We start from the raw sequence: 18,628 nt of genomic DNA on the forward strand, positions 1-18,628 counted from the left end.
GGGGCTTGATCCCAGAAACCATGAGATCATGGCCTAAGCTGAGATCAAGAGTCAACCACTTAACTGACTGAGCCACCCAGGCGCCCATAAGGTAATTTGTCGATACAGCATAGCCTGGAGGATTCACCTTGTCACCCAGTGAGCTCTGGTGTATATGTGCACATGTGTGTGTGTGGGGGGGGGGTCGTAACACATGTCCCCTTGCAGCAGGGGCTGTGGTTGGGCAGCATCCATTGGCAACAAGTATGCACTGGACAGACTAAGTGTCTAGTCCACTCAGCAAGTAACAAATGACCTTGGGCTCCTCTTGTGCTTTTTCCTCACTGGTACAAATGAGGAATCCCATTAGCTCCCCTGGTCTGAGGACTCTGCTGAGAACAGATGAAGAGAGTGCTTTGAAGTGGTTAAGGAACCTCTCTGCAAGTATTAGATCTCATTAAGTGGAACTTCCCGCAGGTTCTTTTCCTAAGTGGAAGGCAGAGGGGAAAGGAGTGGAACACGTCCAGATGGTTAAAAGGCACTTGTGAGACGTGTCGCTGGGAGCCCCTTGGTCTTCCTCTTCCTTTTCAAGCATACCTCCCAGTCCCACTGCTGTGCTAAGCCGTTAGAGAGTGGGGCAGAAGGGCAGTCAATGACACTGATGCTATCGTTGTTTAAAAGCTTGATATTTTGTTCAGCATAGTTTTTTTTTTTGCATTGATTTTGATTTTTTAATAATATCACGTAGTTATTTACCTTGTTTACTGCTTTTGGCAACACCTCAAGTTTTGCGCCCGAGGTGAGTGCCTCTCTCACCTTACCCGAGTCCTGGACCTGTTCTGGACTGTCCTGTGCGGCTGCCAAAGTCCCATCCATTGTCCCAGGAGTAGTCTCTGCGCGGTCCTGCCTCCAAATTTCCTCACGTTGGTCCCCTTTCCTGAAGAGTTTTGCCCATTAATCCTGCCCCCCACCCCCGCTTCTGCCCAAACTGTCACCTCCTCTGGGAAGCCTTCCCTGTCTGTCACACGTAAAAATAATCTTGACCTACACTGAATCCCTGCGGAAACTTGTGTACACCACCTTGCTTAAGAGTTTAGTACCTGTTATCTTGTCTGATGGGTTATCTTACCTATTAGATCGCACATGCCTTGTACACAGGCATGTGTTTTCTCTTTCTGAGACCTTTGTTTCCTTCTGTAGCTATTGCTGTTAGTTTATAATTTCTAGCACCTTAAGGAATTAATGAACTACGTACTTTCATTTTCTTTTGGCTCTCCTAATGGTCAAAGAGAGCAATTATTTTGTTCTTCCCCTGCTTCTCTTATTTCCTTTTCTGATTTGAGACATGTTGAAATTCGATGACTGAACAAAATGCTTATGAATTGGGGGCTTAAAAAAGATTACAGCGTCGAAGACGCGGAGAGCTGGCAAAGGCCATGCCAACAAGAAGAACTTGCCAATTTCTCCTCTGGGCAACATACTAGGCTTTTGTTTTCCCTATGGTCTCATTTGCTTTTGTGTGTGTGTGAGAGAGACAGAGATCCTAAAATGAAACATTTGAACCCCAGGGAGGGCAAATTTAGAAAGCACCCTTCTTCCCGGATACGGCTACCTTGATGAGGGAGGCAATGGGCACAATTCTGACACAGTTCTCACTGGTGAACTTAAAGCCGGAGACATCTCACTCCTCAGGGGACTGTGCAGAACTGGGGTTCAGGGCTTTTAGCCCAAACACAGTGGGCATGTTATAGGGCTTTGGGAGCTGGGGCTGGGACAGGGTACCTTGTTATGAATCCACATGAACAATAATTGCCTTTCCTTAGAGATCACTTTAACCATCAACTGGGGACTTTGGAGCTTTTATACCAGCGATTAGTGTCTTCTCCTAAAGACGTTTTTGTTGCAGCCAGGAGCGCGTAAGAAGAGGCTGCTCTCCAACCTGGGCTATCCCAGCCCGCAACTGAATAAAAATACCAGGGTGAGGTGTGCATTTTAGCCACATTTCCCAAATCAAGGAAACGGAAAGGTTGAGGGCAGAGAGAAGTGCATGCCTGACAGACCGGAACTTGCAAGGTGCTTGAGGATGACCTGGTACAGGCTCTGACATTCAGGCAGCTCTGACATTGTTGTTCCCATGTTGATCAACTATTTTTTGTGTATGAGGGGAGTGTAGGGGGAGGGGCAAGGTCATTGAGGCCCCAAGAAATTAACTTGTATCATCATAGCTGAGCAGATGTAGGAGGGTGGGGAACCAGCCAGACCTCCTGCTGCCCAGAACCGTAGTCTTTCTTTTACACCCTTAGGACCTTCAAGCCATAGAAGACAAGTGACCTTTTAGGACACAGAGAGAAGTGGACTGGCCAGGTAAAGGTGCAGTGGGATTCAGGGGAGAAAATGGATCCGGTTCATGCTCAATTCAGATCCCCAGATCCAATTTCTTTTATTGGTAATTTCTCCCCCAATACATCAGTCCAACTAGCTGCCAAGGTCTAATGCTTTAAAGATGATCAAATATCTTCTTGATTCTGCTGCATTGCAACCCTGCCAGAAGACTTTCTATTTGCACAAAAGTCCCCATCAGCCTTCAGAGAGGAGTCGGCTACAAGGCAGGTATCCATGTGTGTCCTATTGGGCTGTAGTAGTACACACATAATGCATGCAAAATCCAGTAATAAGGTACATTGGCTTCTGTATGCATTTCTGGTCCATTTTTTTAAAGTTTATTTATTTATTTAGAGGGTGAGAGAATGCAGGCAGGGGCGGGGCAGAGAGAGAGGGAGAGAGAGATCCCATGCAAGCTCTGCGCTACCAGTGCAAAGCCCAATGCGGGGCTTGATTTCGTAAACTGAGATCATGACCTGAGTCAAAATCACGAGTCAGACATTTACCCGACAGAGCCACCTAGGTACCCCATGCAGTTTTATTCCTAATGACAGTTCATTTACCAGCTCTGCAGTCTTCCGTGTGTGATGTCAGCTCTTTCTGTCTCCATTCCCTCATCTGTAAAACGAGGATAATAAAAGTTCCTACCTTATCAAGTGGTTGGGGGGTTAGATAAATTAACACCGAAATAGCCAAGAATAGTTTCTATCTGTGTGGTTCTATGATTAAGGGCAATATCCGTTCTTATGAAATCTCTTATTGGTAGACTAAGAAGCTCTGATTAAGGCAGTGGCTTTCTGTTCAGGAAGCACCTTGTTGGGTTGAGAATGGAAGGGAAAACCTATGCATGGCTTCTGGTCTTTGTGAATGTTGATTGATTTTAATGACTTCTAAGACTTCAGATGTTTTTTGCTTTGAAACACTCTTAGAAAATAAAAATAATCGCTTGAACATTTGTACAGCGCCTTTCCCTTTGCAAGGTGCTTCAAATCTCATTTGGGAACTATAATCATTCCATGAAAACATATTAAACCCTTACTATGTGCTGAGCTCCAGGAGCACATGCTCTTGCCAGGGGAAGACAGACTCTAGAGAGACTTTCTCATGAGAAGTACCATATGCCCCTGGGGATGGGAAAGACAAGATGTTTTGACAGAAGAGGTAGCCTGTGGAAGGGACAGAGAGGAGAGAAAGCATGGAGATTAGAGAAGTTGTGCAAATAATCCCGTGGGGCTAGAGAGATGCGTAATGGGGGAGGGTGGCTGTGGGTGTGAGAAGTGAGGAGACATAAAGGGGCACAGGGAAGTAGGGAGGGGGGACCCCGTGGAGGGCTTTCCCCGACATGCTGAGGTGTCTACAGAATATCTTATCCTAGATGGGATGCCATGGCTGAATTTTAACAGGGGAGTTAGTCATGACAAATTAAAGTCTTAGACATATTCCTCTGGCCACAATGAAAAGCAAGAATTGGCAAGAAGGACATAGGAAGCCGGGAAAATTGTTAGTTACACCGCTGTTGTTTTGCTTCAGGCAAGCGATGACAAGCATTTGAAATAAAGGAGGATTTGTGTGCGATTTTGCAGAGAAAGAGCCAGAGTCCTGAGGTAGACATTCCCATGGCGGGGGGGGGGGGGGGGGGGGGGGCGCAGGATCCCATGTATCAACCCCTGCTGGAGTGACAGGGGAATTTTGGTTCAGAGGGGTTATTTAACTCCCAGGGGCTCACTAGCAAGAAAAGTGGGGGAATGTGTAATCCTATTCTGCAATGTTTGCCTCTACTGGCTTTCTTGACATAGAAGATGGCTTCTAATTCTCAGCACTCCCTTGAAGATAGGAGCTAAGACCAGTCAACTCTGAGGCACACACAGCACCTGCTGTATTTTGTCCATAGTACGTGTACAGTAAACTTAAATGAGAAATATGGTTCAGTTCTGTTTACAGCTTCCTACCTGGCTTCTCATCCTAGTGCTCTCAGGCACCTCTGGGTTCATGGCAGAGAAGAACCTCACCTTAGTGACCCAGTTCCTCCTTACTGCATTCACTGACTGTCCTGAACAGGCACTCCCTCTTTTCCTCCTCTTTCTACTGATCTATCTCATCACCTTGTTCGGGAACACGGGAATGGTCATCCTGATACGCCTGGATAGCCGGCTCCACACCCCGATGTACTTCCTCTTGAGTCATCTCTCTTTTATGGACATTTGCTACTCGTCCGTCACGGTCCCCCAGATGCTGGCTGTGCTGCTGGAGCATGGGGTGGCTCTGTCCTACACACGCTGCGCCACGCAGTTCTTCCTTTTCACCTTCTTTGGCTCCATCGACTGCTACCTCCTGGCCATCATGGCCTATGATCGCTACATGGCTGTGTGCCGGCCCCTGCTTTATGTCACCGTCATGACACAGAAGGCCCGTTTGGGTTTTGTGGCTGGAGCTTACGGTGCCGGTCTCTTCAGTGCCTCGGTGAGGACAGTCTCGGCCTTCACCCTCTCCTTCTGTGGAAACAATGAGATCGACTTTATTTTCTGTGATCTCCCTCCTCTGTTAAAGCTGACCTGTGGGGACAGCTACACCCAGGAAGTGGTCATTATTGTGTTTGCGATATTTGTCATCCCTGCCTGCATGGTGGCGATCTTGGTTTCTTACCTGTTTATCATCGTGGCCATCATGAGGATCCCCTCAGCTGGAGGCCGGGCCAAGACCTTCTCCACGTGTGCCTCCCACCTCACGGCTGTGTCACTCTTCTTCGGCACCCTCATCTTCATGTACCTGAGAGATAACTCTGGCCACTCCTCACAGGAGGATAGGGTGGTGGCTGTGTTCTACACAACAGTGATCCCCATGCTGAACCCCCTCATCTACAGCCTGAGGAACAAGGAAGTGAAGGAGGCCCTGAGGAAAGTTCTCGAAAGAGCTGAGTTGTCCTGACCATTTCCCACTTGGAAAGTCCTGAGAATTACCTCTTCAGCAGCACCAGCATCCTAGACACTCATTATTCACAGCACGCTTACAGTCTAAATGAGTATGTCATGGTACAAGATATAAAAAGGAACTGGAACTTTTAGTTCCAGGGAAAGAAAAGAAGAAAAGGAAGAGACCATCTGCAAAGGGATTGGGGTAAGAGCTCTAAGTCCCAGGACAAATGACCACAGGATGTGCAGTTAGATCCCACGTCATCCACACGTGGCACATGTCACAGGTCTGTGACTATGAAACAAGATGACCGTTTTTTCAAACTTTTCTATGAAAGATTTCTGTCATGTAGAGATATTGAAAATAATGCATCATGAACTCCTTATATCCCATACTAAAATTCTGCTATTGCTAATAGTTTGTTATTTTTGCTTTATCACATATATATAATCTGTTCATTTACCCGTCGATCAATTCATCCTTTGATCCACCTTATTTTTTGATGCATTTCAAAGTGAGCTGCTATCAGCAGTATCAGTACTCTTCACTGCTGTTCCCTTCAGAATTATGTCCTCATTAGGATTTGACAGTGAGATTATATTTATTTTTAATGATTAATTAAGGCCATAGGATGATGGCCCAGTTAATAAACCTGACCCCCCTCAAAATATTCTTCACACTCTAATAGTTCACAAGGTGCCTCATAGGAATCACTGAAAAATGCCCACCATAACATGCCTGTCAATTCCTCTTGCCTTGTTCTTCCTTCTTCTACCTGTTCCAGCCCCTATGTGTCACATCATTTGCTAAGAATCCACTTGTGAATTTATAGCATTCCCACTTCCCGTAATAGTATCTGCAGTATCTCTATCTTCGATGTCCACTCTGTGTTCTTGCAGTTTTTTTTTTACCTCAGGGAGGCAGAGCATTACATACACAGGGATCGTACCAGGTCCCTGTGTCTGCAGTAGTTCACCCTGCATCCAAAGACTTCTAGAGTCTGTTGGTTCTTGATTGCCACTTCTCTAACTTACAGGTGACTCAATCAAATGCAAGGCACTAGAAGGGAGCAGGACACCCAACCCCTCATTTTCTGTTTTTATGTTGATCCTTACTCCTGGAATTTAAATTCTTTTCTCCCTGTCCCTTGGATTACCAAAAGCCAAGATTCCAGGTGTATGGAAAAGGGAGGCTGACAGTATCTTACAAACAGGGGGTGATTACAAAATGCTGTGTCACACAGCATACAGCTTTGCCCTGCTGTCTGAAAGTAGAGCCTTCCTATGAAACTTTTGTAAGCCAAAATGGCATAAAAAGCAAAGGAGCAATTACCATTAATTTAAGTGGAAACTTTTTCTGAGCATTCCCAAAACAATCTCTCTTGGGCTTTTATTTATTTATTTTTAAAATTTTAATGTTATCTATTTTTTGAGAGAGTTAAAGAATGCGAGTGGTGGAGTGGCAGAGAGAGGGAGACACAGAATCCGAAGCAGGCTCCAGGCTCTGAGCTGTCAGCACAGAGTCTGAACCAGGGCTCGAATGCAAGAGCCATGAGGTGATGACAAGAACCAAATCAGACACTCAACCGACTAAGCCACCCAGCTCCTCTCTTGGGCTTTTCTGATACCTTAGGACACATCTTGCTAACAGATACACAAAATAAATCGAGATAAAGCACAGACACTCACAGACATTGCTTGGAGCTATGGTGGCTGTGGTGGCTATGGAGAAGCTAAGTGTGGTTCCTGGGAAGGGAGTGTGGCCGGGCCACTCTCCATGTTTAAGGTGCACACTGAACGTTATTTTCACCTTTTGTCATTTTTTTTTTGTAAACGTGAAGATCCACTTTGGATTTTTTTTCAGTTAGCAAAAGCAGGTACGAATACAGGTCTTTTGTAAAAGTAAAGTGGGGCAACGTGAAATTTTTAAAGGCAGAGAATAGCAGTAACGGGATTTTAAATGAGAAGATGCAGCTAGAAGAATGGCCAAAGATTTGGGGAGAACGTGTACAAAGGACACTAAATTAAAGCTTACTTACAGTAAAATAAAGCACATTAAAATCTTCAAAGACATTATGTGTGTTTCTAGAAGACAAGATGATTTAAAATGCATGTAATCATCATAAGAAATACTTGGTCCATTTAATAGTGGTTTGTATGCTTATTGAAACCCAGGTTGAAAATCCATAGCTCCGAAAGAGGGATAGTTAATACATAGTTCCCAGGTTGACTGTGTTACAGGGAGTGGCAAAAGGCAAAAGTTAAGAAAGGAGCTAGAAAGCTCCGACTGGTCATATGAAGTTACCTCCTGATGGAAGAGACAACATTGGGTCTGGGTGAGTGACAGCAGTGCACCAAAGAGCTGTTTGCTCTCTTGGAATCTTCCAGAAGGCAGGGAGCACACACGAATCAAAAGGAACCGCTAAGAGAATTAGCTGCATATCTAAGGATACAACTTATGCTCTTTCTGATGAAATTCTAAGGAGGCAGTTAAAGGCTGCTATTTAAGAAGAAGGGGCCAACTGAGCTGTCTATAGGAATTAGTGGCTGCAAAGCCCCAGTGTTGTATATGGGACTTTTATTCACTAGGGAGAGTTCAGGGAAAGTTAAGAAAAATGTCCTAAGGTATCCACTTATGTATGGAAGGGCAGACATGCTTAAATTTTTTTAAGTTCACTTATTCATTTTGAAAGAGAGAGAGAGCAAGCATGTGCAAGGGAGGGGTAGAGACAGAGGGAGAAAGAAAATCCCAAGCAGGCTCCACATTGTTAGTACAGAGTTGGATGTGGGACTCAATCTCATGAACCGTGAGATCACGACTCGAGCCAGAATCAAGGATCAGATGCTTAACCAACTGAGCCACCCTGGTATTCCAAATTAGGTATTTACAATTTTTTAAAGTTTTATTTATTTATTTTGAGAGAGACAGAGACAGCACAAGTGGCGGAGGAGCAGAGAGAGAGGGAGAGAGAGAGAGAGAGAGAGAGAGAGAGAGAATCCCAAGCAGGCTCGGTGCTGCCTGTGCAGAGCCCAATGCAGGGCTCAAACTCATGAATGCTCGAGATCATGACTTGAGCCAAAACCAAGAGTTGGACACTTAACTGACTGAGCCATCCAGGAGCCCCTAGTCATTTAAATTTTAAAAGTCCTGTTTTAATAGAAAATATATAGTTGATGATTAATCATTCCAAAATATGCATAGGGCATACTAGGTTATTTAGACCAGAAAATACCATCTGTGGGATGGTTTTGAATGTGGCTGTAATACCTAAAAGGAGAATAAATAAAGGTCTTCTGGGGAGTTAACCTTGGATATACAACTCCATAAGGGGATAGTGAGTATAATACCCTACCCAAACCCTCCCGATCTCACGCCAGGCACTCAGCAGAATGCTCCCCTCCCCCTTCCCAAGTGGTTTCCTCCAAGGAGAACTCGAATACTGTAAGCCAGGTCCTCCAGGAACTGTCAAAGAACAGACTTATTGGTATTATGGCATCTCTGCTGGGTTCGGGAACACTCCTAGCAGTGTTGTGGGGGAAAGAAAAGCCACAGCTCTACCAAGGGCAGGTGCAAGTTAGCAGAAATTACCTTCCACTGATTGCAGTAGATATGAGCAATAAGGCATGATTTGCAAGGTGTCAAGAAGGGGCCCGATTCCCTCTCAAATCCCCTTTCTTTTCTTTCGATTCCTTTGCTTGAAATCAGCTTGTGTGGCTTTCTTTCCTGGGAACCTTAGGATGATGGAAAGAAGGCTGAGTGGTGACTGCCACTAACCAGCAGTGTGTCCTTCCTTAAGGGCATTCCCAATTCTGTACCTCAGTTTCTCCATTTGAAAAACTGGGGAGAGGTTAGAAAAAGAGAATTCTAAGAGTCCCGTTGTGGCCTGACATTCTATATGGCTGGGCTTTAACTCTGGGAAAGTGTAAATTATTTGAGGTGAGGACCCTGTCTCACCAGCCACTCTGTTCAGAAGGGACCCCCCCCACTTTGAGTCTGGGTTAGAACAAGTGAGCACCCGAGTCTAGGTAACCGAGAAGTATGGGAATGAGCGCTCAGGCCAAGGAAGATGGAGTGGTCAGAGATGAACTCTGAACACTTTGCATTGGCCTCACGTGGTGTGAGAAATAAGCCCACTGACCCAATCAAAGGAGGGATGTGGAGACTCAGAGCACAGTGGAGTGAGGCTGTAACCAATGTTCTTGCAGAAGCAGGTGTCTGATGGCCAGGCACACTCCAGGAAATTACAGCAGACAATTTATCTCCTAGTATGCAAGCCCCTCCCCTGGTTCCTCATTGACTGAGTACTACAGAGGTTGCAGCCTTACCCGGAAGTTGCCTATGTCCATGGAAGGCAAAAAGTAGTCTGAATGAAACAAATGTACATTCCCTGAGGTGACGCAGAGACTTTCAGTCCTTCTTCCCTTTGTTCTTTGGCACATGCTCATGGCAAAGCCCGTGAAAATAAGCCCATGAAACGGAGAGAAGAAGAAGAACCAGGAAGTGAAGTGTCTAAGGGCTTGGGACTCCATTGTTTGTGGGGGTTGGTGGTTCATACATATTTCCAGTAGGTTGTAAATCTACTGTTATTTGGTTATTTATGAAAGTGAATCAACTCCATCCTTCTCATAGGTGGTCAGGCATAAAGCTTAAAGACATCACCAAACAGCACTTGTCTTTCCAATGCCTTCTTGATGGCAGTTAGGTCTGCAAGCAGGATGGAAATGTGAAGAGTTTTAACACCAACGACAGACACATCTGCTTCCAGCTCTGCCACCTCTTGTTCCCTGACTTGCTGCTTAGCCACCACCATGAGGGATTCCCCGAAGTGCAGGGGCCGCAGGAATTTCTGGATTCTCCTGATCTTAACGCGGTGAAAATCTCTTCTTTTGTGTTCCCTCTCTCTGGGAATCTGACCATGAGTTCATGTGAGCATTTCCAGATCTTTTTGGGCTCCCTCGACTGGCCCTGAGGTAGGCATCTTGTCCCTTGGCCATATGACATCCTTCCTTGTGATTTTTTTTTTTTTTTTTACTTGGCACCCGGAAAAGTGATTTTCATCTTGTTTGTGGTGGAAATGCTGGGCCTTGTGAGGTGTGGACACAACCAGAGGCCATTGTTTTTTCTACTTTGTGGAAGAAGTAGGCTTAGGAAAAACCAAAGCTGATATTCACAGACAGTTATGGACAATAGAAAAATTCTTGATGTCATGAGTGTCACCAGACCCAGTTGTCCCTACAATCTGGCTGCAACCTTCCCTGAATTCCCTGAGGTTTTGAGAGTCTTGGGGTTCAATTTGCCTGTGTGTTCCAGTCATGTTAGGTGCTGGGCTTTTGTCACTTGTGACTAAGAGGACCTCATCAAGAAGCCCAGAATGACTGTAAGTATTCCCCTTTTAGGATTTCACTCTCCACCCTTGAGAGAAGCTGGACTGGATCCTTAAAGTCCTCTGGCTCCATCATTTGGAGATGTTCAGATATAGAAGCTCCAGGAAAACTTAGAGACAGCTTATAAAGGAAGCCATGGAAGAAGCTTGTCCCGAGCATGCAAGCCCCTGACAGAATCTCGGGGTGGGGGTGGGGGTTAGGAAGGGCAGATGTGCATTTTTAAGAATTAGAACTGAATCAAGAAGTATTCACTTGATTATCTGGTCATCTTTTACTTGGGGTCTCCTCTGTATGGGGTCCAGAGACATCCTCATGAAGGTCTGAAAGAGAATATAGGAGTTCAGAGAGTGTATTGGGGAGCCAGCCTGCTCGGGCTCAAACCCTAGCTCTGCCCCTCACTGTGGCACTATTGGTGGCCCACTTCAACTGTCTGTGCCTACGTGTTCTCATTCCCTTAAAATGGTGCTCATAATGATACGTAACTCATAGGGTTGTCGGATGGATTCAATCAGCTAATGCATCTATCTGTCTCTCTCTCTCTCTCTCTCTCTATCTATCTACCTATCCACCTATCTATCAATGTACTCTATCTATCTATCTATCTATCTATCTATCTATCTATCTATCTTCATCATCATCATCATCATCATCTGTCATCATCTATCATCTTCGAAGAGTCAACTGGCATATAGTAAACAGCTTACGTGATCTTTGCTATTATTATTCTATTCGATTTTCCTTTCACATTTTGGCTTAGCTACCACAGTGCCCTGAATCTCTAAATCAGGAAATAAAAGTCAGTCAGATCTGTAGTCCTTAGGAACAAACTTTCCTTTACTTTAGTTGTATAGGCTCCAATACTCACAAATGTGAAATTTTGATCTGTACTCTTTGAGGTTCATTCTGCTTTCTTTCTGGGGCTGACCTCATGAGGACTGAATTGTCTTAAGAATTATCTGACAGTGGTTTAAAATTCTACTGTGGTTTCTTGAAAGTGGGGTTCTGGTTGTCTCAGCAGCCTGTGTCACCTGGAGATGGAGTGAGGTAGAATCACTACTGTTTCTGAAGAAAAACTACAGGTACTCAGCTACTAGACCGTCTTTAAGATGGAAGGAAAGGTCTCTCTCTTTTTTTTTAAGGTTTATTTACTTTTGAGAGAGAGAGTGTGTGTGAGCAGGGGAAAGGCAGAGAGAGAGGGAGACACAGAATCTGAAGCAGGCCCCAGGCTCTGAGCAGTCAGCACAGAGCCCAACGTGGGGCTTGAAATCATGAACCACGAGATCATGACCTGAGCCAAAGTTGTACGTTTAACCAACTGAACCACCCAGGCTCCCCTGAAGGAAAAGCCTTTTTTAAAAAGCTCCTGCGGGATCTGTCTAGTGGGATTTTACTCCCTGCCTGCCTCCCTATCAATCCGTTTCACAGTAGAAACAATTGCTCTTGGGGAAGCCGGTCTGTGCAGACTTAAAGGAGCCAGATTTCGAGATGAGTCATGAGGAGATGCCTTTTCTTGGAATGATTACGGCTTTGCTGTTTGGCATCTGGTCAATTGCTGAGCTTTTTCAGAGCTGTGCTGCCTGAAGCTCATCCATCCCTGGGACCTCTGATTCTGCAGGATACAAATCTGCTTTAAGTGAAAAAGAGGTTTTGTGGTCAGATATTTTGGAGGAATTGGGGGGGGGGTAAGAAAGGTGAGAAGGTTTATTAATTATAGGACCTCATAGATTGGTTAATATGCTGCTATGTAAAATGAAGTTTCCACACAAAGGATACAGTATGTAGTGAGTTCCAAACTTGTGAGAACAATAAACCTCTTTTCCTCCCTGGAACCATCTGGGAAGCCTGTTACTAAGGTGGATGTCAGGGCGCCTGGGTGGCTCAGTCCATCAAGCATCCAGCTCTTGATTTCTGCTCAGATCATGATCTCACGGCTTGTGGGTTCGAGCCCCGCATCAGGCTCTGGCCTGACAGGATGGAGCCTGCTTGGGATTCTGTCTCTCTCCCTCTCTCTCTGCCCCTCCTCTGCTCATGTTCTCTCTCTCTCTTTCAAAATAATAAATAAACTTAAAAAAAAAAAAAAAACCAAGGTAGATGTCTACTCCCCATGGCAGAGGAACTGTAACAGAGTTTCTGGAGGTAGGACGATAGTATTCACGTTTTAAATAAATTCCCTGGGTCATTTTTTTGCATCAGGAGAACCGGTTTGAGAATTGGCACTCTGGAGGAGAGATCGATCGCAGTTAAGAATTTGTTCAGTTTGCCTGGTAGAAGTTTGTTCATGACTCACACACCTCACGACTCCTCATTTGCACGGTTCCGTTTCTACCAAATAGTGAGATTCCAGAATCACTGATTCCAGGACGTCTTAGCGATGGAGGAACGGAAACTTGTGCTTACAAAACAGTCTTCATTTGGGATCCGCTCAGAGCTGCCTCGAGTGGCAGTGGGCAAAGCCCTTGAGAAAATTCCCAGTTGAGATACAGGAAAACATTAAAAAAAAAAAAAAAAAGTACCTCCCCTTTGGTACAAGGCAGAAATGAGGCTAGACCAGGAACCAGCCTCGTCAGATGCTGCGGAGTGACGGCAGAACGTGAGATGAAGCTCATGGAGTTTGAAATTAGAGAGAAATCCTCAAAGATATTAGACACCTCGTTAGAAGTCACATGAAGATAAATTGCCTCTCTCTGGGGACTCCCTTTAGGGACCAATTCAGGCATGGCGCTGGAGCAGTGAATATAGGAAGCACTCGCAGGAGGTCTAGTGGTGGATCAGAAGCTCAGGGAGAGAGGCTGGTGCCTTAGCCCTGAGATGCTGTCCGAGTCTGAAAAAAAGACCCAGGAAGCTCCAGTGTCAGGGATTTGCTGTTTTGTTAAAGGTGAGAAAAAAGAGATGGACTCCATGAAGCGAGAGCAGACACAGAGGTCTGGAAGCGACCTTACCCTCCCCCAGGTTGCTATAATTTTGGACTCACGCTGTATTGTTGTTTATTGAAAGGGAACAAAGACGGGATATTTGAAGTCCGGAGGGGAAAAGCGATTCTCTTAGGGTCACGCATCTTGTGTGGATGAACCCGAACGCAGGTCTCTTCTGGATTGGTGGGTCCCATGGCTTCAAAGTTGAATTTCTTTTCTTTGTTATTTTCCCTAATGGGTCAGCTCCATATTGGCCTGGTGGCTGGTGCATGGGGTCATCAAACAGGATCGAAGTCCTCCTTTACAGCCCTTCCCTAGAACCCTGGTAAGACTCCAAATCCCTTAGCTGAGACCCCTCCAATAGCGATTAGACACCAGACTGCAGAAATATTCCTGCTTTCAAATTTGGATGCTGTCTGTTATCAAACTACTTTTTCCCGGGACTGTGTGAACAATCAAACCATGTTTATGGAGTTTTGTTAGGTGCTGAAAAGAGCTTATGTTTGTTGTTTTGATTCCAAGGTTATTGCTAGTGCTTACAAAAAGCAACAAATGAAAACCCTTTAATAAGCCAGCCAGCCAACTCTAATTAGGGTAACAGCTATTTGTTAAACATGCCCGTTTTTTCGACTGAGAATAGAAATCTTCCTACAGCAGAGCCCATTGCCGATTGCTAATGGGCTTTTTTTTTTTTTAATTCATGCTCCTTTGTTCATAGGATATAAATTTTCCTTCCTTAAAACATTCATTTACAATTTTAAATAGCTACTATATATACGTGGAGTGCTTTTGGCCTTCCTAAACACTTTTGCATCTGTTTTAATCTATGCATTAACCTTATCTCTTAAGGAGGGCAGACATTATGATCTCCTTCTGGTAGAAGAGGAAACTGAGGTTCAGAGAGGTTAACTGCCTTGTGTAAGATGAAACAGCTAATTGGGGACAGAGTTGCAAATACAGGAGCTGACTTGAAAGTCAGATAATTACTTGCTGTCCGTTCTTAATGTAATAGGAACTTTCATCAGTTTTCTCTTCTAGGGAGCTCTTTATTTGTCCATTTCCACTTAGACTGCAAGGTTTGTTCAAGTCGAGTGCCTCCCGCCAGACACCCAATTTAAAGCTTTCTTGCTGAAAATGATTTGCACTCGTCTTCAGAGTCCTCTCACCTGGCTCTTGTCCTTCCTCACAGGCAAACCGCCGGATGGATGGCCGGGAAGAATGACACTGTAGTGACCGAGTTCTTCCTCACTGCGTTCCTAGAGCATCCCGAGTGGGGGCTCCCTCTCTTCCTGGTGTTTCTGAGTTTCTATCTACTCACTCTGCTGGGGAACGCGGGAATGGTCATCCTGATCCGCGTGGATGGCCGGCTCCACACCCCGATGTACTTCTTCCTTGGCCACCTTTCCTTCGTGGACATCTGCTACTCGTCTGTCACGGTCCCCCAGATGCTGGCTGTGCTGCTGGAGCACGGGACAGCTCTGTCCTACACACGCTGTGCCGCTCAGTTCTTCCTCTTCACCTTCTTCGCTTCCATCGACTGCTACCTCCTGGCAATCATGGCCTATGACCGCTACGTGGCCGTGTGCCGGCCCCTGCTTTATGTCACTATCATGACCGAGAAGGCCCGCTGGGGCTTACTGGCTACAGCTTCCGTGGCTGGGTTCTCCAGTGCCTTCGTTCGAACGGTCACAGCCTTCACCCTCTCCTTCTGTGGAAGCAATGAGATCGACTTTATTTTCTGCGATCTCCCTCCTCTGTTAAAGCTGACCTGTGGGGACAGCTACACCCAGGAGGTGGTGATTATTGTGTTTGCCATTTTTGTCATGCCTCTTTGTGTGCTGGTGATCTTGGTGTCTTACCTGTTTATCATCATAGCCATCATGAGGATCCGCTCCGCCGGGGGCCGGGCCAAGACCTTCTCCACGTGTGCCTCCCACCTCACGGCTGTGTCGCTCTTTTTCGGCACCCTCATCTTCATGTACCTCCGAGGCAACTCGGGCCAGTCTTCGGAGGAGGACCGAGTTGTGTCAGTGCTCTACACAGTGGTGACCCCCATGCTGAACCCCTTCATCTATAGCCTGAGGAATAAGGAGGTAAAGGAGGCGGTTATAAAAGCCCTGAGCAGGTCAAAGGCTTCTGGAAAGCCCTAGATGGACTCTTGCCAAATACGTCATTCCTTAGTTTCCCTGTCCTTTCTTTCTTTTTTTTTTTTTTAAGAAATTGAGTTGTTTCTTTTTTTTTTTAATTTTTTTTTATTTATTTCTAGGAGAGAGAGAGAGAGACAGCGTGAACAGGGGAGGGTCAGAGAGAGAGGGAGACACAGACTTTGAAATAGGCTCCAGGCTCTGCGCTGGCAGTCAGCACAGAGCCCGACGTGGGGTTCGAACCCACGAACTGCGAGATCATGACCCAAGCGAAAGTCGGACGCTTAACCGACTAAGCCACCCAGGTGCCCCTCCCCCTCCTTTCTGTCTATCCTCAAATATCACTGAGTTGGGGAGACATTCCCAGACAACCGTACTTCATATTGCACCTGAACTGCCCACCTCCACTTTCTGATTTATTATTCTATGTCATACTTGTCACCATCTGATGTACTATGTACTACATATTTGATATCATCTAATTCTCACAAACTAGAAGGTAACCTACATGAGAGGAGGCATTTTTATCTGTGAGACCCACTTCTGTGCATTCAGTGCCTAGCCTAGCACTTAGCACATAAAAAGCACCAGTAAGTATTTGTTGAATAAACGCATTAATCTCTGGCTCCAGTGTCTATCTTGCAGTTTCAATTTCCTTGTCCTCAGGTTTTTTCTTATCTTCCAGGTGGGTTGACCTACTTTATAGGCCTAGATTTTTGAGGATCCAGGGCATAAAAGAGCAGGGACCATGTCTGTCTGATTTGCTAGTATCTATTGAATTCTGTAAATATCCAGGCACAACACACACTTGATGAGCGGAATAAAAAGTTTTGGAAAATCCAAAAGCTACCTATAAAGGGCAACTACTGGTTGGATCCAAAGGGATTTTCCAAGTCCCATCGTTTATTCTTTCATTGTTTTCCTTCTTGCTGTTCCTGCATTTTTAGAATCATTAATAATAATAATAATAAATTATAGATAGTCACTATCATTTATCAGGGCCGTCATCACCTTCCAGGAATTATGATGGGTGCCACAGGAATTATCTGATTTGCCTCTTTCCACAACCCCGGGAGGCATGTTCCATGATTACCCCTGCTTTGTAGGTGGATGAGGCACCAGAGACTCAGAGAGGCTGAGCAATTTTCTCAAGGGCAGCAAGCAAGCAAGTGGTCAAGTGGGACTTCCAATCTGGCAAAGCCTGAGCTCTGAATTGCCACACACACACAGTCTTCTGCTATGATCTACTGTCTACTCTACTCAATCATTCAATCTGGAATTTATTGTTATTGCCTGTTTCTGGTTCTTGAAGAAAAGAGAAAAGTCCAATCTGTAAAGGTAGTAGGCAGTCAACACACTTATTTTATAGCCCTGATGTACTAGTGTTGTGTAAGGTAACAGCAGGTGTCTGTGCGTGTGTATGTGTGCATGCGTGTCATTGCATATGAGCAAATGAGGTGTGTAGATTAAATAAATGCAGCTTCTGAACTTCAGGAATTTTCATTTTCAGGACATAGGACGAGGCTTTTAGGAAAGAGTTGGGTGGGCATGTTTAGGAAAAGGTATAGGGGAAAAAATTGCCCTGGGAGCCAAGGAATTTGAATTCATGTATCAGTCTTTATTCGTGTTTTTTGCACAAGTCACTGACAAGCTGCAGGATGGGGTAAAGCAACTCCACCAGGTGCATCTTGGGGACCAGTTTTTCCAATATTAACTGCTATGCAAATGTTCATCTGACATATCAGCTCTTGTGGCAGGGAATAGAGGCAAGCATGTCATAGAAGAAGCTCAGCATTCAGCACCAAAGTGTCCATGCTGTCATTTCTTAGCTGTATGGCTTCAGACTAGTTAGGGTTGGTCACTCTGCTTTCTCAACTGTGAAATAAAACTTATTAAGCATGTACCCTGGGCCAGGTTTTATGTGTATCACATTTATTCTCACGACAACTCCTTACATGTGGAGAAACAGAAGGTACTGGGGGAAGTTCTATAAACATTAATTAGTTTGATTATGGCGATTGTCCTAGGGTCTACAACCCAATGAGCACCCGTGGGCCTCTTCATTTCAGAACTGTTTGGAACAGTGTCTTCTGGGCTGAGATTAGCGTTGGGTCCAGACACCTGCAGAAGTGGAGGTCACCAAAAATTTTTTTAACTTACCTCTTAAGGTAATATACACTTAAACACACACTTAAATTAATGCTAGCCACCAGGCTAAAAGCTTTACATGAATGATTTACTTTAGTCCTAACAACTTGAGTGGAAAGTAATTCTGATTGACCTCATTTTGCAAAAGGAAGATATTAGACCCACAGAGGTGCTATAACTTGCCCAAGTTCTGCAGCAAGAAAGTGATGGAACAGGGAGTACCTGATCCCAAGTCTTTCTCACTCCAAAAGGTCTGCTCTCAAATACCACCCCCCTTGTGTGCTTCCCCCTCTCTCTCTCCAAGAGGCCCCAAGTCTCAGTTGCAAATCATTTCAGAAGTGTCTGGATTTTAGTTGCTTCCTCCAATAAATAGTTCATCAGGCACCAACCTTGCCTTCACATCTTCCTGTTCAATCTTCAGTGATTGTATAAGAATTCAAGACTCCTTTCCAGACACTGATCATTGTTATTGCTTACTATTTAATAACATTTAATATATATTTAATTATTTTGTTCTATCATCTATATCTATCTATCTATCATCTATCTATCATCTATCACATATCTAGGTATCTATCTACCTATTATCTATTATCTATCTATCCATCCATCCTTCGTTTATCTATCCGCTATCTATCATCATTTATCAAATCTGATCTCTGTTTCTAAGAGTTTGTTTTTTTAGATTCCACATACAAGTGAGATCATACACTATTTCTCTTTCTCTGTCTTTCTTATTTCCTTTCCAATGCAATGTTTAATAGAAGTA

At 44.8% G+C, this 18,628-nt stretch overlaps 2 protein-coding genes across 2 annotated transcripts; both read left to right on the forward strand.

Moving 5' to 3' along the window:
- Positions 1-4,350: 4,350 nt before the first annotated feature.
- On the forward strand, positions 4,351-5,286 carry LOC120240394 (olfactory receptor 9Q1-like). Its single transcript, XM_039245121.1, has one exon. The coding sequence runs from the start codon at positions 4,351-4,353 to the stop codon at positions 5,284-5,286; it is 936 nt and encodes a 311-aa protein (XP_039101052.1).
- A 9,486-nt stretch (positions 5,287-14,772) lies between these two features.
- Positions 14,773-15,717, forward strand: LOC120240395 (olfactory receptor 9Q2-like). Its single transcript, XM_039245122.1, has one exon. It carries the CDS (start codon positions 14,773-14,775, stop codon positions 15,715-15,717), a length of 945 nt encoding a protein of 314 aa, XP_039101053.1.
- The last annotated feature ends 2,911 nt before the right edge of the window (positions 15,718-18,628 follow it).

The sequence above is a fragment of the Hyaena hyaena genome, unplaced genomic scaffold (genome assembly GCF_003009895.1).
Source record: "Hyaena hyaena isolate Hyena2069 unplaced genomic scaffold, ASM300989v1 scaffold_252, whole genome shotgun sequence".
In the NCBI taxonomy this organism is placed as follows: domain Eukaryota; kingdom Metazoa; phylum Chordata; class Mammalia; order Carnivora; family Hyaenidae; genus Hyaena; species Hyaena hyaena.